General features: G+C 39.4%; 1 protein-coding gene across 5 annotated transcripts in view; it reads left to right on the plus strand.

Moving 5' to 3' along the window:
- The window catches only part of GRM7 (glutamate metabotropic receptor 7), an 874,189-nt gene that overhangs the window by 534,802 nt on the left and 321,001 nt on the right, over nucleotides 1-18,386 (plus strand). For all 5 annotated transcript variants that reach the window (XR_004383852.1, XM_032867455.1, XM_032867457.1 and 2 more), the window contains exon 5: nucleotides 9,192-9,332. Coding sequence is in view for 4 of the 5 variants with exons in the window: in XM_032867455.1 (XP_032723346.1) it covers nucleotides 9,192-9,332 (141 nt within the window). In the remaining variant the exon portion in view is untranslated. The remainder of the gene's footprint in view (nucleotides 1-9,191; nucleotides 9,333-18,386) is intronic.

Raw genomic sequence — 18,386 nt, forward strand, 5'->3', positions numbered from 1 at the left:
CACTAATGATTTTCTTGCCAAACTTATTTACATGTTTCTAACTTTGATTTACTTCAATAAATGTTGACAGGCACTTGGGCAGTCTCTTCATGGTGAGAGCTCAGAGTCACGAGAGAGATACAGACAGACAAAGACATGATCTCCCACAGCACTGTGCCAGTGCAGTCAGGGCCATGTCCTCAGGATTTGGGGAATGTGCCACATGCCCCCGGACCCTACCATGGATGTCCTGAAGCAGGTGGCATCACACCAAGTGTGGAGGATCTCCAGTTTCTGAAACTGTACAAAATCCCTTCTCTTTCAGAGATAAAAAACCCCATGTTCACTAACTATGGTTAAATCTATGTAATGCTTCCCATATTTTTTGTGGGTTAATACAATGTCACATTCTGAATTAGGATCCAAAGAGATCATTAACCAGTTATCCAACAAGTTGCTGTTTATTAACATGATTATTAAAATGGTAACATGTTTCTAGTGATCTGAAACACTACCTTTATTCTCTATTATATGAAATTCCCATGTGCAATCAAGTCTTTCTGGACTTTCTGTTGGATTTCAGTCGTCCATTGATCTCTTTATTCTTGTGTCAGGACTTCTTTTTAAATCATAGAGAGTTTATAATCTGTTGTTACAATATATTACCTGGTAGAATTTGCCCCCTCGTCCTGACCTCCAGTCTTCAGCAACCCCCCCAAACACTCATGCTCTGTTGCTCTTCTTTTTCAGAAGTCTCCTCATTCTTTTATTTTTTCCATATGAGCTCTGAAGGTAACTTGCCTAGCTCTAGGGGGAAAATATATTAATATTTTTATAAAGATCATGTAAAATGTACAATTTTCAAGAGAATTGACATAAGAGAAACATTAATTAATTAAAGCAATACTCCTTAAGGGCAAAAATCAACTTGATTGTGTAGAAGGGTGTACCTGTTCTTCAATAGGAGTTCTTTTAGTGTTATGATTTTAATCGTGGTCTTCTCTTTTGCTCTGTCTTTTAAGTGATTATTGTTTGTGCATATGAGGATACATTTCTCTGGGTTAGTTTTTTTAGGGTGGGGGGGAGGGAGAGAGAGAATCTTAAGCAGGCTCCATGCCTAGTGCAGAGCCTGAGGTGGAGCTCAATCTCACAATGTTGAGAATAGGAACTGAGCCAATATCAAGAATTGGATGCTTAACTGAGTGAGCCACCCAGGTGCACTCTGTGTTAATTTTAAATCCTGCTTCTTTCCTGACTTCCCTCTGTTCTTAGTAACTTTTTCATGGATATATTCTTAGGGGCCTGAGATACTCAATTCAGTGGAGACTGTATACCATTCATGTTACAGCAAACGGGCAATGCATTTCTTGGGAGTGAAAAATTCAGTGTCAAACATGACAACCTGCATCTTATGAATGCAAAAAGAGGCCAGGTTAAAGTCATCAGAGGTGGCAGGGAAATACTGTGAGCTCGAGAAAGCAGACTTTCCTTGGCACCTGACTGCTGCCACATGGGAATGGGGTCTGTGTTAAAGGATCTTCTGACTTTACAAGTGAAGCCAAAAATTTGGACTTAAAAGTGAAATCTTAGGATTTTTAAATTAGTTTTAAAATACTCCTGGGGAAAAAGAAATAAAATGAAATACTGTTGGAAGAAATATAAAGCACAAGTCCATAGGTTAAATATATTCTGCAAGACATCAGTTTGCAACATCTGAGAAACAAATGTTGTCATTCCGACCACAGAAAAGTCGTAGAAAGGTATCTACCAATAAGACTTTTTTACTTATTACAAGTGCATTAGTACTGGGAGTTCAAATACAACTGACCACAAACTTAGTGGCTTAAAAACAATAGAACATCATAATCTTACAGTTGTGGAGTCTAGAAGTCTGAAATGAAGATATCAGTTTGACTCTGCTTCCTCTGAAGGCTGTCAGGGTGGGGGGTGGGGGAGGCGGTGCTTCCTGCCTCTTCCAGCTTCAAGTGGCCCCAAGGATACCTTGGCTTGACTCCATTACTCAAATCTGTGCCTGCATCTATGCATGACTCCTGCTCCCTTTTTCTCCTGCAAGGATACTTCTCTCTTGGATCTAGGGCCTATACAGAAAATGCAGGATGATCTTGCTCAGAGATCTTTAACTTAATTCCACTTGCCATATAATTTCATTATCCACTATCAAAATAATTTTCAAATAAGGCCTCATTCATAATTTCAGGGGGTTGGGATATGGACATATCTTTTTGAGGACTACAATTTAAACCCTATGAGTTATAGAATAGACATAGAAAAAGGGCTAAACAAAGACTGGTTCTCAAAATTTGTTTTTCAGATACACCCTCTTGGTAGCAGACAATGTGAGTTCTCCTGGTTCTTACTCTATTCTGTGCTTCTCGCCTCTCCCCCCCCATACCTTCCCCTCCATCCCTTGTCCCCTCTCTCTTCTCCTCTTCTTTCCTCCTTCCCCTTCCCTCCTTCTCTCTGTCATTCTTTCTCACTGTCTTTTTATTCATTTATTCATGGATTTATTCTGTTAGTATCATATCCCTATGATGTGCGTGTGTGTTTCTAAATCATTAGCCATCTTTCCTGAGTTGAACAAAGAACATAGGTGGCTCAGGAAGAGCTAATAACCTCTCCTTTATGAACTGGTAGAAGGAAGCCTTGGGTGCTCCCTGCCATTTAGGCTGACAGTGATGTCCTAAGCTGCAGTGCATGACTTGTGTGGTTAAATCAGCAATCAGGGCTACTTACTGGTCACTCTCTTAGACTGTACAAAGCCCCATTAGTATCTGTCAGCATCCCTTCACCCTGGCTGAACAGGCAGCTGTGTCCTCTAACCCCCTCTTGACACTGATAGCTTTCCTCTTCTGCCACACACTTGTAAGAGCTTCTTCCTCCTCAGCTGGAAAGGTCACCTTCTACACATCCTGCTCTGGATGAATTATGTGTCTATTGATTTGCACACTCTTGTCTCAGCCACAAATTTTAGGGAGCATTTGAGGGCAGCACCCCAGTTAAAGAGAAAAGAACCATATAAATGTAGTTGTAACGCCAGCTAAAACCCTGCTTGTTATTTCCATGTTGCCTTAAGTTTACTTCCAAGGTTATATGAATTTTGTTCAACATGTACCCAGTGAGACATTTGCCTTAGAATCCCCTGTAGCTTAATTTCTGAAATTAAAATAATCTGTTCAACCAAAGGAATAATTTAATACTAAGAATTTCATCAGCTTTACATACAAGAATGACCTTCTCCTTTGACATAATTCTTAATTCCGTTTCTGTGAGATGAAATCCCAGTCTTGGTACCTTGGGTTAAATTTTAAAACTGATAATTTAACCAAGATAAGGCATGCATTTCCAGATCACTTTTCTTCTGAGCTCCCATAAGAATAGGAATAAAGTCTCAATTCACTGGAATACACATATATACCCCTGTATACATATATTATTAGATTAGTTATTCTACTTTCTGCTTCTGTCCCTAATTCTGTTGCACCTTGGTGACTGCACATCTTATATTAAATACCCTATTCCTTAAAAAAAATAAAAAAAAAAAAAAAAAAAAAAAAAAAAAGCAAGTTGGGTCTCTTGGGATTACTCAGTCAGTTGAGCATCTAACTCTTGATCTAGACTCAGGTCTTGATCTCGGGGTCATGAGTTCAGGCTCCATGTTGAGTTCCATGCTGGGTGTGGAACTGACTTAAAACAAATGTAAAATCACTAGGCTGCAGAAACTGTAATGACAGACCAAGAGTGTTGAGTTAGTGCCTGCAGCTGGAGGGAAAGTTTTGAACCACCCCATAGCAGAAGCTCCTTGTCTATTAATAAAACAGAGGTATGATGTGTGCCTAACCCAAAAAGCAACCAAAAACATTCCAAGGCATTGTAAACGGATTGTTATAGCAAGGTCTCTTTTAAAAAACTTGAATATTTCCTGGATAGCTTCATTCCATATGGATGAAAATGAGGGAACCAGTGAGACTTAATTTATCTCTTGCCATGGCCCTGCTAAAGTGACATAAATAGTAGGTCCAAGAAATTGGACTCAACTGAGGTAAATCAGCAAGATTCACTCGATTGAATAATAGCTATTGACCTCTGCTTCTGTTTTGTTGAATTGTCTGAGAGGAGCTCCATTTTCTGAAACTAGTTTTTGCCCCAGCTTGGTGAGCCCATGCTGCCAGTTTTACTATTTGGATTGGCTCACCCATTCCAGCCCCTGATCATAGAATAGCTTTTTTCTTCCACCTGTTGAACTGTCTAGTTGCCTAGTGGAGTTGTGTTTGATGTAGTAGCTTGGTGATAGGGCATTTATTAGATAGAGTGAAGAGGTAGCATAATAAGTCGACCCCAGCAATGCACCATAGTCATGGTTTTCAATCTTTGGAATACGAGAATCTCCTGGGGGAACTTGTGGGGGAAAGAAACAGGGCTGACCTGCCTCCATGATCTCTATTTTCTTCACCAACTCTCCAGATGATTGTGATTCCCACCAAAATGTGTGAAACACCACTCTGCATGGATATCAAAAACAAGGGTCTAGAAGCAAACTGATTTGGGTCCAAATTTCTCTGAGCTTTAGTTTCTACCTCAAAACTGTTGATATGATTAGTACCTACTTCTTAGGATTTATGTGACACTCATTGAGAAAATGAAGATGAAGTGCTTATTACCTTTGTAATTGTAACAGTCAGTGCAATTTTTTGTATGACCAAATTGAAATCTGACAAAGATTTTGACATCCACTCACAAGAATAGATTATTCATATATTTATTCATTAACATTAATATTTAAGCCATTGGTTTATTAGAATTTTAGTAGAAATTCTAGATTGCATACACATGGGAGATGGTTCCTTTATATTTGTTGATTTTAAGGCCTGGTTGTCCTGAGGGATTTTGTAATGCTAAATGACTTCAATATTCTTAAAGCACATGGCGTTCCACTGAATAAATGTCCAGTCTCTTTGCTTCCCACATTTCCGGTTAAAATCTGTTTTTTGCCTTTTCTCATCTGTGTTTACTCCCTCCAGGAAGCCCTCTCTGGCACTCCAAGAGAGTTCTCGCTCTCTCTGGGCATGTGTGTGTGCTCCCCAAACACTATGTACTCTTCCTTCATAGAAGTAATCACAGTTGTAATTTTATTTTGATATGATACTTGCCAAAATCTATCTTCCCCACCAGGCTAGCCATCAGCCTGATGAGGGGCCACCTGTTTTAACCGAAGATTAGTGAGTGTAGAGAATAGTGCCTGTCACAGGGTAAGTGTTCAAGAAATATTTAATGGATGACTATGGTTATTTTATAACCAACAGTTTGCATTTTACTTCATCAGGCACAATGCTGAGTACTTTACAAATAATGGCTCATTTAATCCTTCTAACAATACGAAGTTGGATATTAATATTTTTTTAAAGGGCTTATTTATTTGTCAGAGAGAGAGAGAGTGCACATGAGAGAGCACACAAGCAGGCAGAGTGGCAGGCAGAGGCAGAGAGAGAAGCAGGCTCCCTGCCGAGCAAGGAGCCTGATGCGGGACTCGATCCCAGAACCCTGGGATCATGACCTGAGCCGAGGGCAGCGGCTTAATCTACTGAGCCACTCAGGCACCCCAGGTGGATATTAATATTAATCCCCTTCTACAGATGAGGAAACTGAGACACAAAATAACTGAGTCATCTGCTTAAGGTCATACAGGTAGAAAATCAGAATGTTAGAGTCAGACTCACACAGTGTCTCTGATGTCTATATTCACCAGTACACTATGTGGCTTCTGTACCAAAAAAAGCCAAGCTTTTGAGGTCTTCAGGACAACACTCAAAAGCAAATGTATGCTACATTCTACTACTTGACTGAGAGCTCTGAGTTTTCCCCTCAGAGCCCATAGGACCTTCAGAGGAGCTAGTGAAGACACAGGGCTAGTTCAGGTTATCTTTTCAGCAACACTAAGACATGCAGCTAGATTGAAATGCCAGGCTGGAGAGCCCAGAGTGGTGACAGGGCATACAGGTGAGGAACAACTTTGGAGGCTGCAAAGGGGCCCAGAGAAGCAATGCTTAGGAATATATAGACACAGCGAGCACACCAGGAAAATTCACCAGCAATTAAGACAGCATGTTCTACCTCCCCAGGCCATCTGCAGGCTATAAGATGGTAAGGCAAAGCTCCTGCCATACTGAGCTGGGTACTGAGCAAATGTCGCAACTATAGAAGCAAAGCAAAGACCCTCTCATCTGAACCAGACATATATTTGAGGGTGCAAATACTAAGATCTCACAAATTAGGCTGGAACTGCTCAAGTTCCATCTGCTCAAGTTCAGGATTTGTTCTAGAATCCTGCTTCTCAAAGTACAGGCAGTATGAGAATCACGAGGAGCTTGTTAAAACTCAGGATTTGCCCTGGAGCCCTGCTTCTTAAAGTGTAGGCAGCATGAGCATCACCTGGGGCTTGTTAAAAATGCAGTGTATTTAGCCCCACCCAAGACCTCCTCCACCCAAATCTGCATCTGAGGAGATACTCCGGAAGTCCATATATACATGCATTTGGGAAGCAGGAACAGTTTTCAACTTAGAGATGCAGGTAGCCAGAGGACTCATGGGGAGGAGGAAGAGGAGGAAGCTAAGCACCAGCTATTTGTGTGAGTGAAAAGGAGAGGGGTTGTGGCTCAGGGGTTGTGGCTCCTCTTCTGCGTTGTGCTATAGTGCATACAGACAGCTTTAATGGTGCTTGCTTTTTTTTTCCCCGAAATCTATTTGTTCTTGCTCAGATGAGAGGGAAGTTCTGACTGCTGCTTTGTTTTCTTTTTCTTCTGTTTTAAATGTTCCACCGTCCCCTACCTGCACGTTAGCTGCAATACAATCCTTCCTTCCTCAATGGGCTTTTGCATTTCCAGCAGACACAGGATAGAGAGAAGCATTTTGAAGCAGCAGACGTTTGCAGTGATGAGGTTTCCTTTAAAGATGGTTTTTTTCTGAGCTGGGAAAGGGATATACCCTTGCTACAATCTGAGCCATTTTAGTAGTTCCTGTTCTGAGGCTGGTTGGGGATTTAGACCTGTGACATGTGGCAGAAGAGTTTACTTTTGAAACTTGGACATGTTCTGTCGAGGGTGCTTCTTCGTGAAGGGTGTGTTGTTTCAGTATTGCACAGAGAGAATTACGGTGCTGTGATAAAGAAGGAGAGTTTCAGTCGTCTAGCTACTTAAAAAACTAGCTCCAGTGTTACTGGCTTAATGAACAGCCTCCATTGTGCAACTGGAGCTGGTCTGCTGGAGGGCTGCAATCTCCAAAGAAGTTCGGCTGAGAAAAGCTGGGCTTTTGCCACATGACCTACCATCCTGCTGTCAAATGTCTTAGAGCACGGCCAGCTGGATTCCAAGAAAGAGAATTCCACAACAACAAGCCACAATGGGGCCAGGGCTTCCCAGCCTCTGCCTGCATCACACCTGTCTATGTCCCACAGAAAAGGGAAGGTGTGTATGAGTATGAAGCCCTAGAAGCAGGTCTAGTCAGGGGTCATTGTCATAATCTACCACTATTGATTAATTGGGTTTTGGGGTGGGGGAGGTGGGAGGAGGGAACACAGGGCAAAATGGTGAAAGAAATGAAAACTCCGTCACCAGTCACCATGTGTTCACGTGTGTATGTATATATATGACTGAAGGCATACATTTAGTGTCTTGGGAAACATTGGGGACTCGTGTATTTCCCCCAGAGATTTTCCTTTGTTGAAGAATATTGTGTTGTTCTACTTTATAGTCCTCTGGAGGCAGGGCTGTGGGAGAACAGTGAGGCAGTAAGACTTCCAGCCAGGTAGCTTAATCAGTATTGATAATGGAATGGAATCACATATTCTAGCCAGATTACTTTCAAATCATTTAAGGTAGTGAGATAAAAGGACAGTTGGCCAGCATGTACTGATAAGATCCTGGAAAATGAAATAAGAGATGCAAAATACTCTATTTTCCCTAAAATACTATATAATCTCTTGTGCTTTATGTTTGTTTGTTTTACTGTCTCATTTACTTTAGACTTTCCATTTATAGTAGGTTTCATATATGTCAGGCCATGAATTTGGTGTTGGCCACTTAGTAATGAATATAGTTAACCTGATATGGTCCTATTATGGAGTTGAGAGCCTGGAGCTCTTTTTTTTTTTTTTTTTTTAATGGCCTTAAAATGAGAAAACTGAGTAATTTAAATAACAGTTACTCAGCTTTCTCAAGTCCATCTCCCGTTGTTCTTGACCCTGAACTCTAAGTTTCCAAGGTCTTCTCCCCATCCCAAACAAGGTACTGAGAAGGAAGGAGGTAGGGTAGTCTTCATTTCTACAGAAAGATGAAAGGATGTTGAGGGAAGCATGCACTTGCTCAAGTTTCCTCTGACTTAGGAAGTGAGTGGAGCTGGCCTCCCAGCCCACCTCGTATTACTGAATCCTATCTGATTCTCCTAAGACCTTGTGGCTCCATTGGAGCATTTGAGGCTGCTTTCCTAAAAAGGTAGCAAGAGATTTCCTGGGGACCTGGCCTTTCGAGTTTCTGCTCTTCATATACACCACTGCACTCAGTGAGCAGCACTGAGCTTTCTTTTAGACTCCTATTTACTTCTGGCCTTTTCAAAAGCTTCCATTTTGATTAATATATCAATGACACAATGGAGCGTTATTAAATGAAAGGAAGGTGTTAAAAGGATATTCACCGGTCAGTAGCTCACATAGTCCCAGATACTGCATGGCCTACTGGTTGACTTTGGGCATGTTTCTATTTCATCTGAGCCTCATTTTCTTATTGGCAAAGTGCGAATGATAGTGTTTGCTGTATTGGTTGTTGAGGTGAATAAAAGAATCTATGTGAAGCAGAAAATCTTATCTATAGTAAGCACTGAAATTATCAATTATCTTGGTGAGAAGGAAGAAGACATTTTGTCCCTGGTCTAGCATCACTGGAGATGCAAGACCTATTGTGATCATCATGTCCTCTCTAAGATCATTGTGACTGTGTCATTTGTAGGTCACATCTCTGCCTGACAGGTTGAAATAGGGATTTAGCCATAGGTTAGTCCTGGAATATTTTTCTTCTTCTTCTTCTTTTTTAATTGAAAGAGCATACAGTCTACTAAAACAAAAAAAAACCATCACTGGTATTTTTATTTCTAAACGTCCCAGCAGTGCCCCACAAGCAATGACCTTTTCATTTAACTCTGTTTAGGGTTTGATGCCTATTTTACGTCCCGCACACTTGAAAACAACAGAAGAAATGTATGGTTTGCTGAATACTGGGAGGAAAACTTCAACTGCAAGTTGACGATTAGTGGGTCAAAGAAAGAAGACACAGATCGCAAATGCACAGGTAATTTCATTCCAGTTGTTCTTCTCCTGGTACTACTCTACGTGGCCAGCATTGAAATGTCTGCATAGCTGACAGAAGGAAGCTTGGCTGGAGACAAATTGAAAAAGTAAATTGAATTTTACTAGATTCAGAAAATGGAGTAGGAGCATAAGTCCTGCAGGACAAGAGTAGAACAGACAAAATTGTATTCTTTTCCGCCTGTCCATCTAACAGTAATTGACATTTTCATTGATTCTTGGAATTCAAAAGGGTCATGTTGCTTTGAATGCTCTCAGTGATAAATATTAGTTCATGTTTTAGCCAGGAGTATGAAGTCATTTTCACATAGACAAAAATCCAGCAAATCCCTCTCAGCACCGGATTTAACTGTTATCATGGACCATACTGTGTATTTGATTAAAGAAACAAAATACTTGGGTTTAGAGTGATGTGAGTTTCAATAATTTCCATAATATCCAAGTTAATGTGTCCGCTGCTATTTAAAATATGCTTAAAAATACTTAAGGGCGCACCTGGCTTGTTCGTCAATAGAGCTTGATTCTTGATATTGGGGTCATGAGTTTGAGCCCCATATTGGGCTTAGAGTTTACCTAAAAAACAAACAAAACCCAAACAAACAAAAAACCATAAGCAGCCTCATAGGTAAACTTGCATAATAATTCCAAATTAAAAAACACGTGTGTATGCTATGCATATGTATGTACATGTATGAAGTAGTCGGAGGATAAACATTCACTGGTGCATTCACAAATATTTATTGAGCAACTCCTTCTTCTACACAATACTAGGCACCATGCTCTGATGGTAAGCAAGACAGGTAAAGACCTAGCTTTCATGCTGCTCAGAGGACAGTGGTAGAAAATCGACATTATTCCTGTGAGCTCCCCATGAATACATAATTATAAACTGTAATAAGTGTTCTGAGGGCTATATGGGCATATAGCCAAGAAATTTCACTTATACTGAAGGCAGAAGCTGTCTCAAAAGACCTCCTTGAGGAAGAAGTAGGCACCGGCTAGTTAGGTAGAGGGAAGGACAGATAGGAGAATTTCTCGTGGAGGAATAACATGGCAAAAGGCTTGAAGCAGGAGAAATTATGATACCTCTGTGGACAGAATAAGCAGCATTACCTGACTGAAGTACAGTGAATAGGATGAATATGTCCACTAAGGCTGCTAGTATAGAGATGTGGATAAGGAACAAGCCATGTGTGGGGACATACATGGAATTTGGTCTTTACCCTAAGCATATTGGAACTAGGGGTGGGGGTGGGGGTGGTTACAGAAGCATGTGACATGTTCTACCATCTTATCATCTACTCCTGTATTATATAGCAATACCCAATTTCATACTTCAGTAACCTTTATCATTTGTAGCGATGACCTTGAAATACCACAAAACCCCAAAATGTTATTCTAAACTGTTCTAGACAATGATCCAGAATTGTCTAGAATGATCTAGACAATGCACTCATGTTAGGTATACTGTTGCTTAGTTTATCTTTGCAGTATGGGTCTTTGAATATTGGCCATCCAAATATGGTAGATTAAACCATTTGACAAACACCTATTAATGAGGAATAATGCATGCAAACCATGGTCCTAAAAACCTCAGGAATGGTATTAAGATGGCTTTTCCTCAAAGTGTTTTTGTGAAGGAGAGATAAGATAGGAACAGAGGTATGAGAAAAAATAATGATGCAAAATCAATGTTACATAATTAGATAAACAACTCAGTAAATTACAATTCCACATGAAATATATTCTCAATGCCATGGTATATAGCAACAGTGTCTTCAGAAATACAATCTTTAGGGACACCTGGATGGCTCAGTCATTAAGCATCTGCCTTTGGCTCAGCTCATGATCCCAGGGTCCTGGGATTGACCCCCTCATCAGGCTCGCTGGTCAGCAGAATGCCTGCTTCTCCCTTTCCCACTCCCCATGCTTCTGTTCCCTCTCTCCCTGTGTCTCTGTCAAATAAATAAATAAAATCTTTAAAAAAATACGAACTTTATAATATTGAAGGGAGGGAGGAAAAAAATATTTCAATGTTGACTAGACTGGGTGAAACGAAATTCTCAAGAGGAAACTGAAAAAAATGAGTTTAACATCTGGATAATTTGTCTGTATGACAAACATCCAGGTACACTAGAAGTATCTATATGATTAATGATAGAAGTTTTTTGGTTCCTTCTGACATTTTGTATTCTGTAGAGTCAAGAAGGTAGGATAGATCATTTTGTGGCCGTTAGGATTGTTATAAGGCCAACCCCACACTTTCAATGTTTTAACAACACTGTTCTATCTGTAGTGACATTTTCATATTGATCATCAAGAATTCAGGTTCATAAAAATAAGCTCATAATCAAAATCCTTATCTTCAAAAAATCTCATTCATTCCATGTAAAATATCTGATCACATTTACTAAATTCTGTGACCCAGAATTATTTGAATACTGTCTCTGCTCTCTCTTCTTCCTTACCACTTTAGCAGTTGTCAGATGTGCCGTATTGAGTGGAGATAAATATTACTACCCTCATTGTGTCTCTTATTCCTGTTACTGGGTATGAGTACATGGGTGGTCATGTTTGTTTTCTTGGTACCACCTTTCCCCAAATCCAGTGAATCCTGTATTCTGCTCTGGAAGTATTCACAAATTACTCTTTAAAAATTGTGACCTTTAGAAACAGTTGACCTTTGAACAACATGGGTTGGGACTGATGGGTCCACTTAAATCGACTGTTTTCCATAAATACAGTACTATAAATGTGTTCTCTTACAACTTTCTTAACATTTTCTTTAGAATACTTTGTAGAATACAGTATGTAATGCCTATAGCATACAAAATATGTGTCATTAATATGTCACTGGTAAGGCCTCGTTGCATCAGTAGGCTATTTGTAAAGTTTTGGGGGAGTCAAAAGTCACAGGTGGACTTTTGACTATGCAGGGGGTTGCCAATACTAACCATACACATTGTTGAAGAGTCAACTTGGAAATGGAATAATCAGAGAAAAAGCATGCTGAGATTTGCTAGACTAGAGGGAAGGAAGAGATGGAGAGATGGGACCAATCTTATTGTATTGATAAGAGTTCTTGAAACCATAGTGAGAAAATAAGTTTTAATGATGGAAAAGAGTGGATGGGAGAGGGAAGTGTTGATAAGCTTAAGGATGTAGGTGATAAAAGCAAAAGATGCTTTGGGAATGAGATTCTGAAAATAGAAAGAATAATCACATTGGAAAGAAATACCCTGATGAGGAAGCAGGCTAAGAAGTCTGGCATTGCAGACAGTTTGGCTCTAGACAGCATAGACCGTGGATGTTCTGAGGACTGCAGACAGCAGCCCACCTTGTAGATCTCCCTCTATGACTGGGTTCTGCTAAAGAATAAGAAAGTCTTAAAATGCTTCTAGGATTTGGGCACAAATTAAAATGCCAATTGTTTCTCTGTATCTTTTTACATAACCTCTTTAGCCATAATGAGGTATTTATTATATAGTAACTCCAAGTAGACGTTCAGTGAGTTAGTCACCTGGCCAGACAACTTTGAAGATGAGGAGTGGGTCCCATACTAGTTGGAGAGAGCAGATTTCTGCAGTCAGGAAATAGCAGTGAGTTCTGAAAAGCCAAGATGGTAAAAAGTCATGGTAGGAAGAATGATGAAAAAAAAATTACTGTTAAGCTGTGTACTCTTGGTAATTTAACTTGGAGATAGAGGTCTGAATTCTTATAGAAACTTAACCTGAACAACACAAATTCTGAAAGATTCTATGCTGTTTCATAGTAGACCTAGATTTTGTTAGGGACATAGTGCTAGCTACACATACTAATATCCTTCTAGATACTTCCAGAATAAAGTAAGTTCTTCTAGATAGACTACCAGAATAAAGTAAGTCCCTCTCAATACTTCTAGAAGTATACTTGTAGACTATTTGTTGTTTGGGAACAGAAAGGTCAGATGTGATTTTTCTTTTCTGTGCTTCCCCACTCCTACCCCACTAGCTAAATGTGTTTATCCTTAACACTTACCAATATATTGTTGAAACAAAGACCAGTTTAGAATATGATCTTTTGGGGGAATGACATGTTTTTTTATGGAGATACCAAGGTTAAGGGAATAAGGGAAAGTACCCAGGTGGTGATTTCCCTGAAAAAGAAATTTGGAGCCATCCTGGAGTGCAAAAAGTCACTCTACCAAAGTGTTTAAGAAACCAGTTTTTGGCATGAAAGAGGCCTGTGTTTATGTTTCAGAGCTATCCCTGAATGGTCCCATGAGAGACTGGATATTATTTAGCTTTTCAAAACATTTTCTCATATTTGAAATGAGAATAGTAAAGTTTTACACATGAAGTTGTTGTAGGGAGTACGTTAGGTAACTTGGCATCTAAAATGATACTGGTATATGAAAGCTCAGTAATGGTGGGAGCCTGACTGACTCAGTCAGTTAAGTGTCTGCCTTCCAGTCAGGTCATGATCCCTGGGTCCTGGGATAAAGTCCCACATTGGGCTTCCTGCTCAGTGGGGATTCTTCTCCCTCTCCTCTCTCTCCTTCTCCCCCTACCTATGCGTGCTCTCTCTCGCGCTCTCTCTCTCTCTCACTCAAATAAATAAAATCTTGAAAGAATAAATAATAAAACTGAGTAATTATAACAATTACCTGCCATTTGGGGCGCAGTGCAGTTGCCTGTGAGGGTTTCATGAAGATCCTATTGCCACATGTTAATGCTGTAGAAAATCAGGCTGTATATCAAATTTTTCCAAGAAAACACAGCCAGGGAATTGAATAAGAATGTAAATATGGACAGGAACTTTTCAGTGGGATACAAATTGCACAGTGATATAATAAGATAGCAAAAGTTTATAGACAGGCAGGTAACTTCATGCTGTGATAGAATATGAAGCTCGGGGCTTCAAAAATTTCAGTGCCATAATGTAGAGTATGTGTCCAAGCATCCCTGGGACTTGGTACATGAGGTGTCCATCAAGTCCAACTTTTGTGCCATTTTATCTCTGACCTGCTATACCTTCATGTGGTTGGTAGCATCTCTGAGGTCTTCGCTTTCAAGCCCATTTTTTAAACTCAGAAGGATGTTCTGAGAATCTGCATGTGCTTGCCTATTGCAGCCCATAAAAATTATCACTCTGTCATATCTTATGACTTACATAGAACATTTGTCTAACTAACATTACTCTTCTGCCAAATGCCATGTTGTGGATACTGATTCATCAGAGTTACCTCTTTACTGAACAGAAGGAACTCAGCATTTAGAAATCCATCCTCCCATGAAGGGACAATTTGACTTTCAAAGATTTGTTTTCCTTTTGAAATGACAGAGGATGCATAAATTGATGACTTTGAAAAAAAAAATTGTTTTCCATGCTAGTGCTTGCAAGTCCTACAAAAAGTAAATTCGATTTTGATTTGAGTCCCTAATCAATCAGTGGTTATTGTGGAAAGCCATCAGAGGCTTAAGAGCATACTCTGGTAAATGATCACATTTTGGGAGAATCCTTAAACTATCTTTTTCTTTACACCTCACTTCTCAAAGCTAATAGTTTAAGTAAAGGTCACTTTCTTGGTGGAACAAAAAAAAGTTTTTTCAGAAAAGCTGTTAACGAATAAACCATGTATTTCTCAAGTTTTCATTCATTTCTCATAGGATCCAGGCCCATCAGAGCCTACATAATTTAACAAGTCTATCAAGACAAAGGAAGAACACTTGAGTAAGTCAAGTGCTTTGAGAATATATGTGCAGAAAGCATTTGACTATACTAATTAATTTTTCCTGCCATTTTATCTTATTCTGGATTGACTTTTAATTGTTATATAGATGTTCTGTTGAGCACCTAATATATCCAGCATGATTGAGGAATCCACATCAAAGTGTTACAGATAAAGGCTAACCTCTTGGTGCTCTGACTTTTTGAAGTCCTTTTGATGAGAAGCAGTGTAAAATACCATTTTTATACCCTAGTGCCTTTTTGAATAAAAGTTCAAGGCAGATTAATTATGACTTAGTTTACATATAGCAACCATGATGGAATTCTGTGTTATAGGTTCTTTGTTGAAATTTGTATTCTGACTTACCTCTAGAAGTCAAAATATTGGTTGACATTTCTCTTGCTACCATCGCACTTAAGTCTGACCCTACCTTCTTCCTGAATGGCTGATTTCTGTCTATATGGTAAGTGGAACCATAAAAGCCAAATTAATAGGTTTTTTTTTATTTATTTTTAAAACAAGTTAAAATTTATTGAGCATTCATTCTAGCTACTTTTTTCCCCATGACCCAGTCACCCTATCACTTCTTCCCTACCCCACAGCAACCCTCAGTTTGTTTCATGAGATTAAGAGTCTCCTGTGGTTTGTCTCCCTCCAGACCACATCTTGTTTCATTTTTCCTTCCCTACCCTGCTACAACCGCCCCCCCGCCTGTCAAATTCTTCATATCAGAGAGATCATATGATAATTCTCTTTCTCTGATTGACTTATTTCGCTTAGCATAAAACCCTCTATTTCCATCCACGTCATTGCAAATGGCAGGATTTCATTTTTTTGATGGCTGCATAGTATTCCATTATACACACACACACACACACACACACACACACACACACCCCCACACCACATCTTCTTTATCCATTCATCTGTTGATGAACATTTAGGTTCTTTCCATAGTTTGGCTATTGTGGACATTGCTGTTATAAACACTCAGGTGCATGTGCCCCTTCAGATCACTACATTTGTATCTTTAGGGTAAATACCCAGTAGTGCAATTGCTGGATCATAGGGTAGCTCTATTTTCAACTTTTTGAGGAACCTCCATACTGTTTTCCAGAGTGGCTGCACCAACTTGCATTCCCACCAACAGTGTAGGAGGGTTCCCCTTTCTCCACATCCTTGCCAATTTCTGGCATTTCCTGACTTGTTAATTTTAGCCATTCTGACTGGTGTGAGGTGGTATCTCACTATGGTTTTGATGTGTATTTCCCTGATGGAGAGTGATGTTGAGCACTTTTTCATGTGTCTGTTAGCCATCTGAATGTCTTCTTTGCAGAAATGTCTTGTTCATGTTTTCTGCCAATTTCCTTTTTTTTTTTTTAAGATTTTATTTATTTATTTGAGAGAGAGAATTAGAGAGCATGAGAGGAGAGAGGTCAGCTGGAGAAGAAGACTCCCTGCTTAGCAGGGATGTGGGACTCTGATGTGGAACTCGATCCTGGGACTCCAGGATCATGACCTGAGCTGAAGGCAGCTGCTTAACCAACTGAGCCACTCAGGCACCCTTCTGCCCATTTCTTGATTGGATTTTTTGTTCTTTGGATGTTGAGTATGATAAGTTCTTTATAGATTTTAGGATACTAAACCTCTATCTGATAAGTCATTTGTGAATATCTTCTCCTATTCTATCAGTTGTCTTTTGTTTTTGACTGTTTCCTTGGCTGTGCAAAAGCTTTTGATCTTGATGACATCCCAATAGTTCATTTATGCCCTTGCTTCCAATGCCAATAGTTTATTTTTGCCCTTGATTCCCTTGCCTTTGGTGATGTTTCTAAGAAGAGGTTGCTGTGGCTGAGGTCAAAGAGGTTGCTGCCTGTTTTCTCCTCAAGGATTTTGATGGAATCCTGTCTTACATCGAGGTCTTTCATCCATTTAGAGCCTCTTTTTGTGGGTTGTGTAAGGAAATGTCCAGTTTCATTCTTCTGCATGTAGCTGTCCAATTTTCCCAACACCATTTGTTGAAGAGACGGTCTTTTTTTCCATTGGACATTCTTTCCTGCTTTGTCAAAGATTAGTTGACCATAGATATGAGGGTCTATTTGTGGGCTCTCTATTCCATTCCATTGATCTATGTATCTGTTTTTGTGCCAGTACCATACTGTCCTGATGGTGACAGCTTTGTAATAGAGCTTGAAGTCTGGAATTGTGATGCCACCAACTTTGGCTTTATTTTTCAACATTCCTCTGGCTATTCGAGGTCTTTTCTGGCTCCGTATAAATCTTAGGATTATTTGTTCCATTTCTTTGGAAAAAAATGGAAGGGATTTTGATAGGGATTGCATTAAATGTGTAGATTGCTTTAGGTAGCATAGACAATTTCACGATATTTGTTCTTCCAATCCATGAGCATGGAAATTTTTTCCATTTCTTTGTGTCTTCCTCAATTTATTTCATGAGTACTTTATAGTACTTTATAATACTTTATAGATTCTTTACCTCTTGGTTTAGGTTTATTCCTAGATATCTTGTGCTTTAACATACAATTGTAAATGGGATTGACTCCTTAATTTCTGTTTCTTTGTGTCTTTCTGTTGTTGTATAGAAATGCAACTGATTTCTGTGCATTGATCTTATATCCTGACACTGAATTCCTGTATGAGTTCTAGAAGTTTTGGAGTGGAGTCTTTGTGGTTTTCCACATTAAGTATCATATTATCTGCAGAGAGTGAGAGTTTGACTTCTTTGCCAATTTGGATGCCTTTTATTTCTTTTTGTTGTCTGATTGCTGAGGCTAGGACTTCGAGTACTACGTTGAATAGCAGTGGTGATAGTGGACATCCCTGACGTGTTCCTGACCTTAGGGGAAAAGCTCTCAGTTTTTCCTCATTGAGAATGATATTCACTGTGGATTTTTCACAGATGGCTTTGATGGTATTGAGGTATGTATCATCTATCCCTACACTTTGAAAAGTTTTGATCAAGAAAGGATGCTGTACTTTGTCAAATGTTTTTTCGGCATCTATTAAGAGTATCATATGGCTCTTGTTCTTTTATTAATGTATTGTATCAGATTGATTGATTTGTGGATGTTGAACCACCCTTGCAGCCCAGGAATAAATCCCACGTGGTCATGGTGAATAATCCTTTTAATGTACTCTTGGATCCTATTGGCTGGTATTTTGGTGAGAATTTTTGCATCCATGTTCATCAAGCATATTGGTCTGTAATTCTCCTCTTTGAGGGGATATTTGTCTGGTTTTGGAATCAAGGTAATGCTGGCCTCATAAAATGAATTTTGAAGTTTTCCTTCCATTTTTATTTTTTGGG

The sequence above is a fragment of the Lontra canadensis genome, unplaced genomic scaffold (assembly GCF_010015895.1).
Source record: "Lontra canadensis isolate GAN:19392208 unplaced genomic scaffold, GSC_riverotter_1.0 scaffold34, whole genome shotgun sequence".
NCBI classification, from domain to species: Eukaryota; Metazoa; Chordata; class Mammalia; order Carnivora; family Mustelidae; genus Lontra; species Lontra canadensis.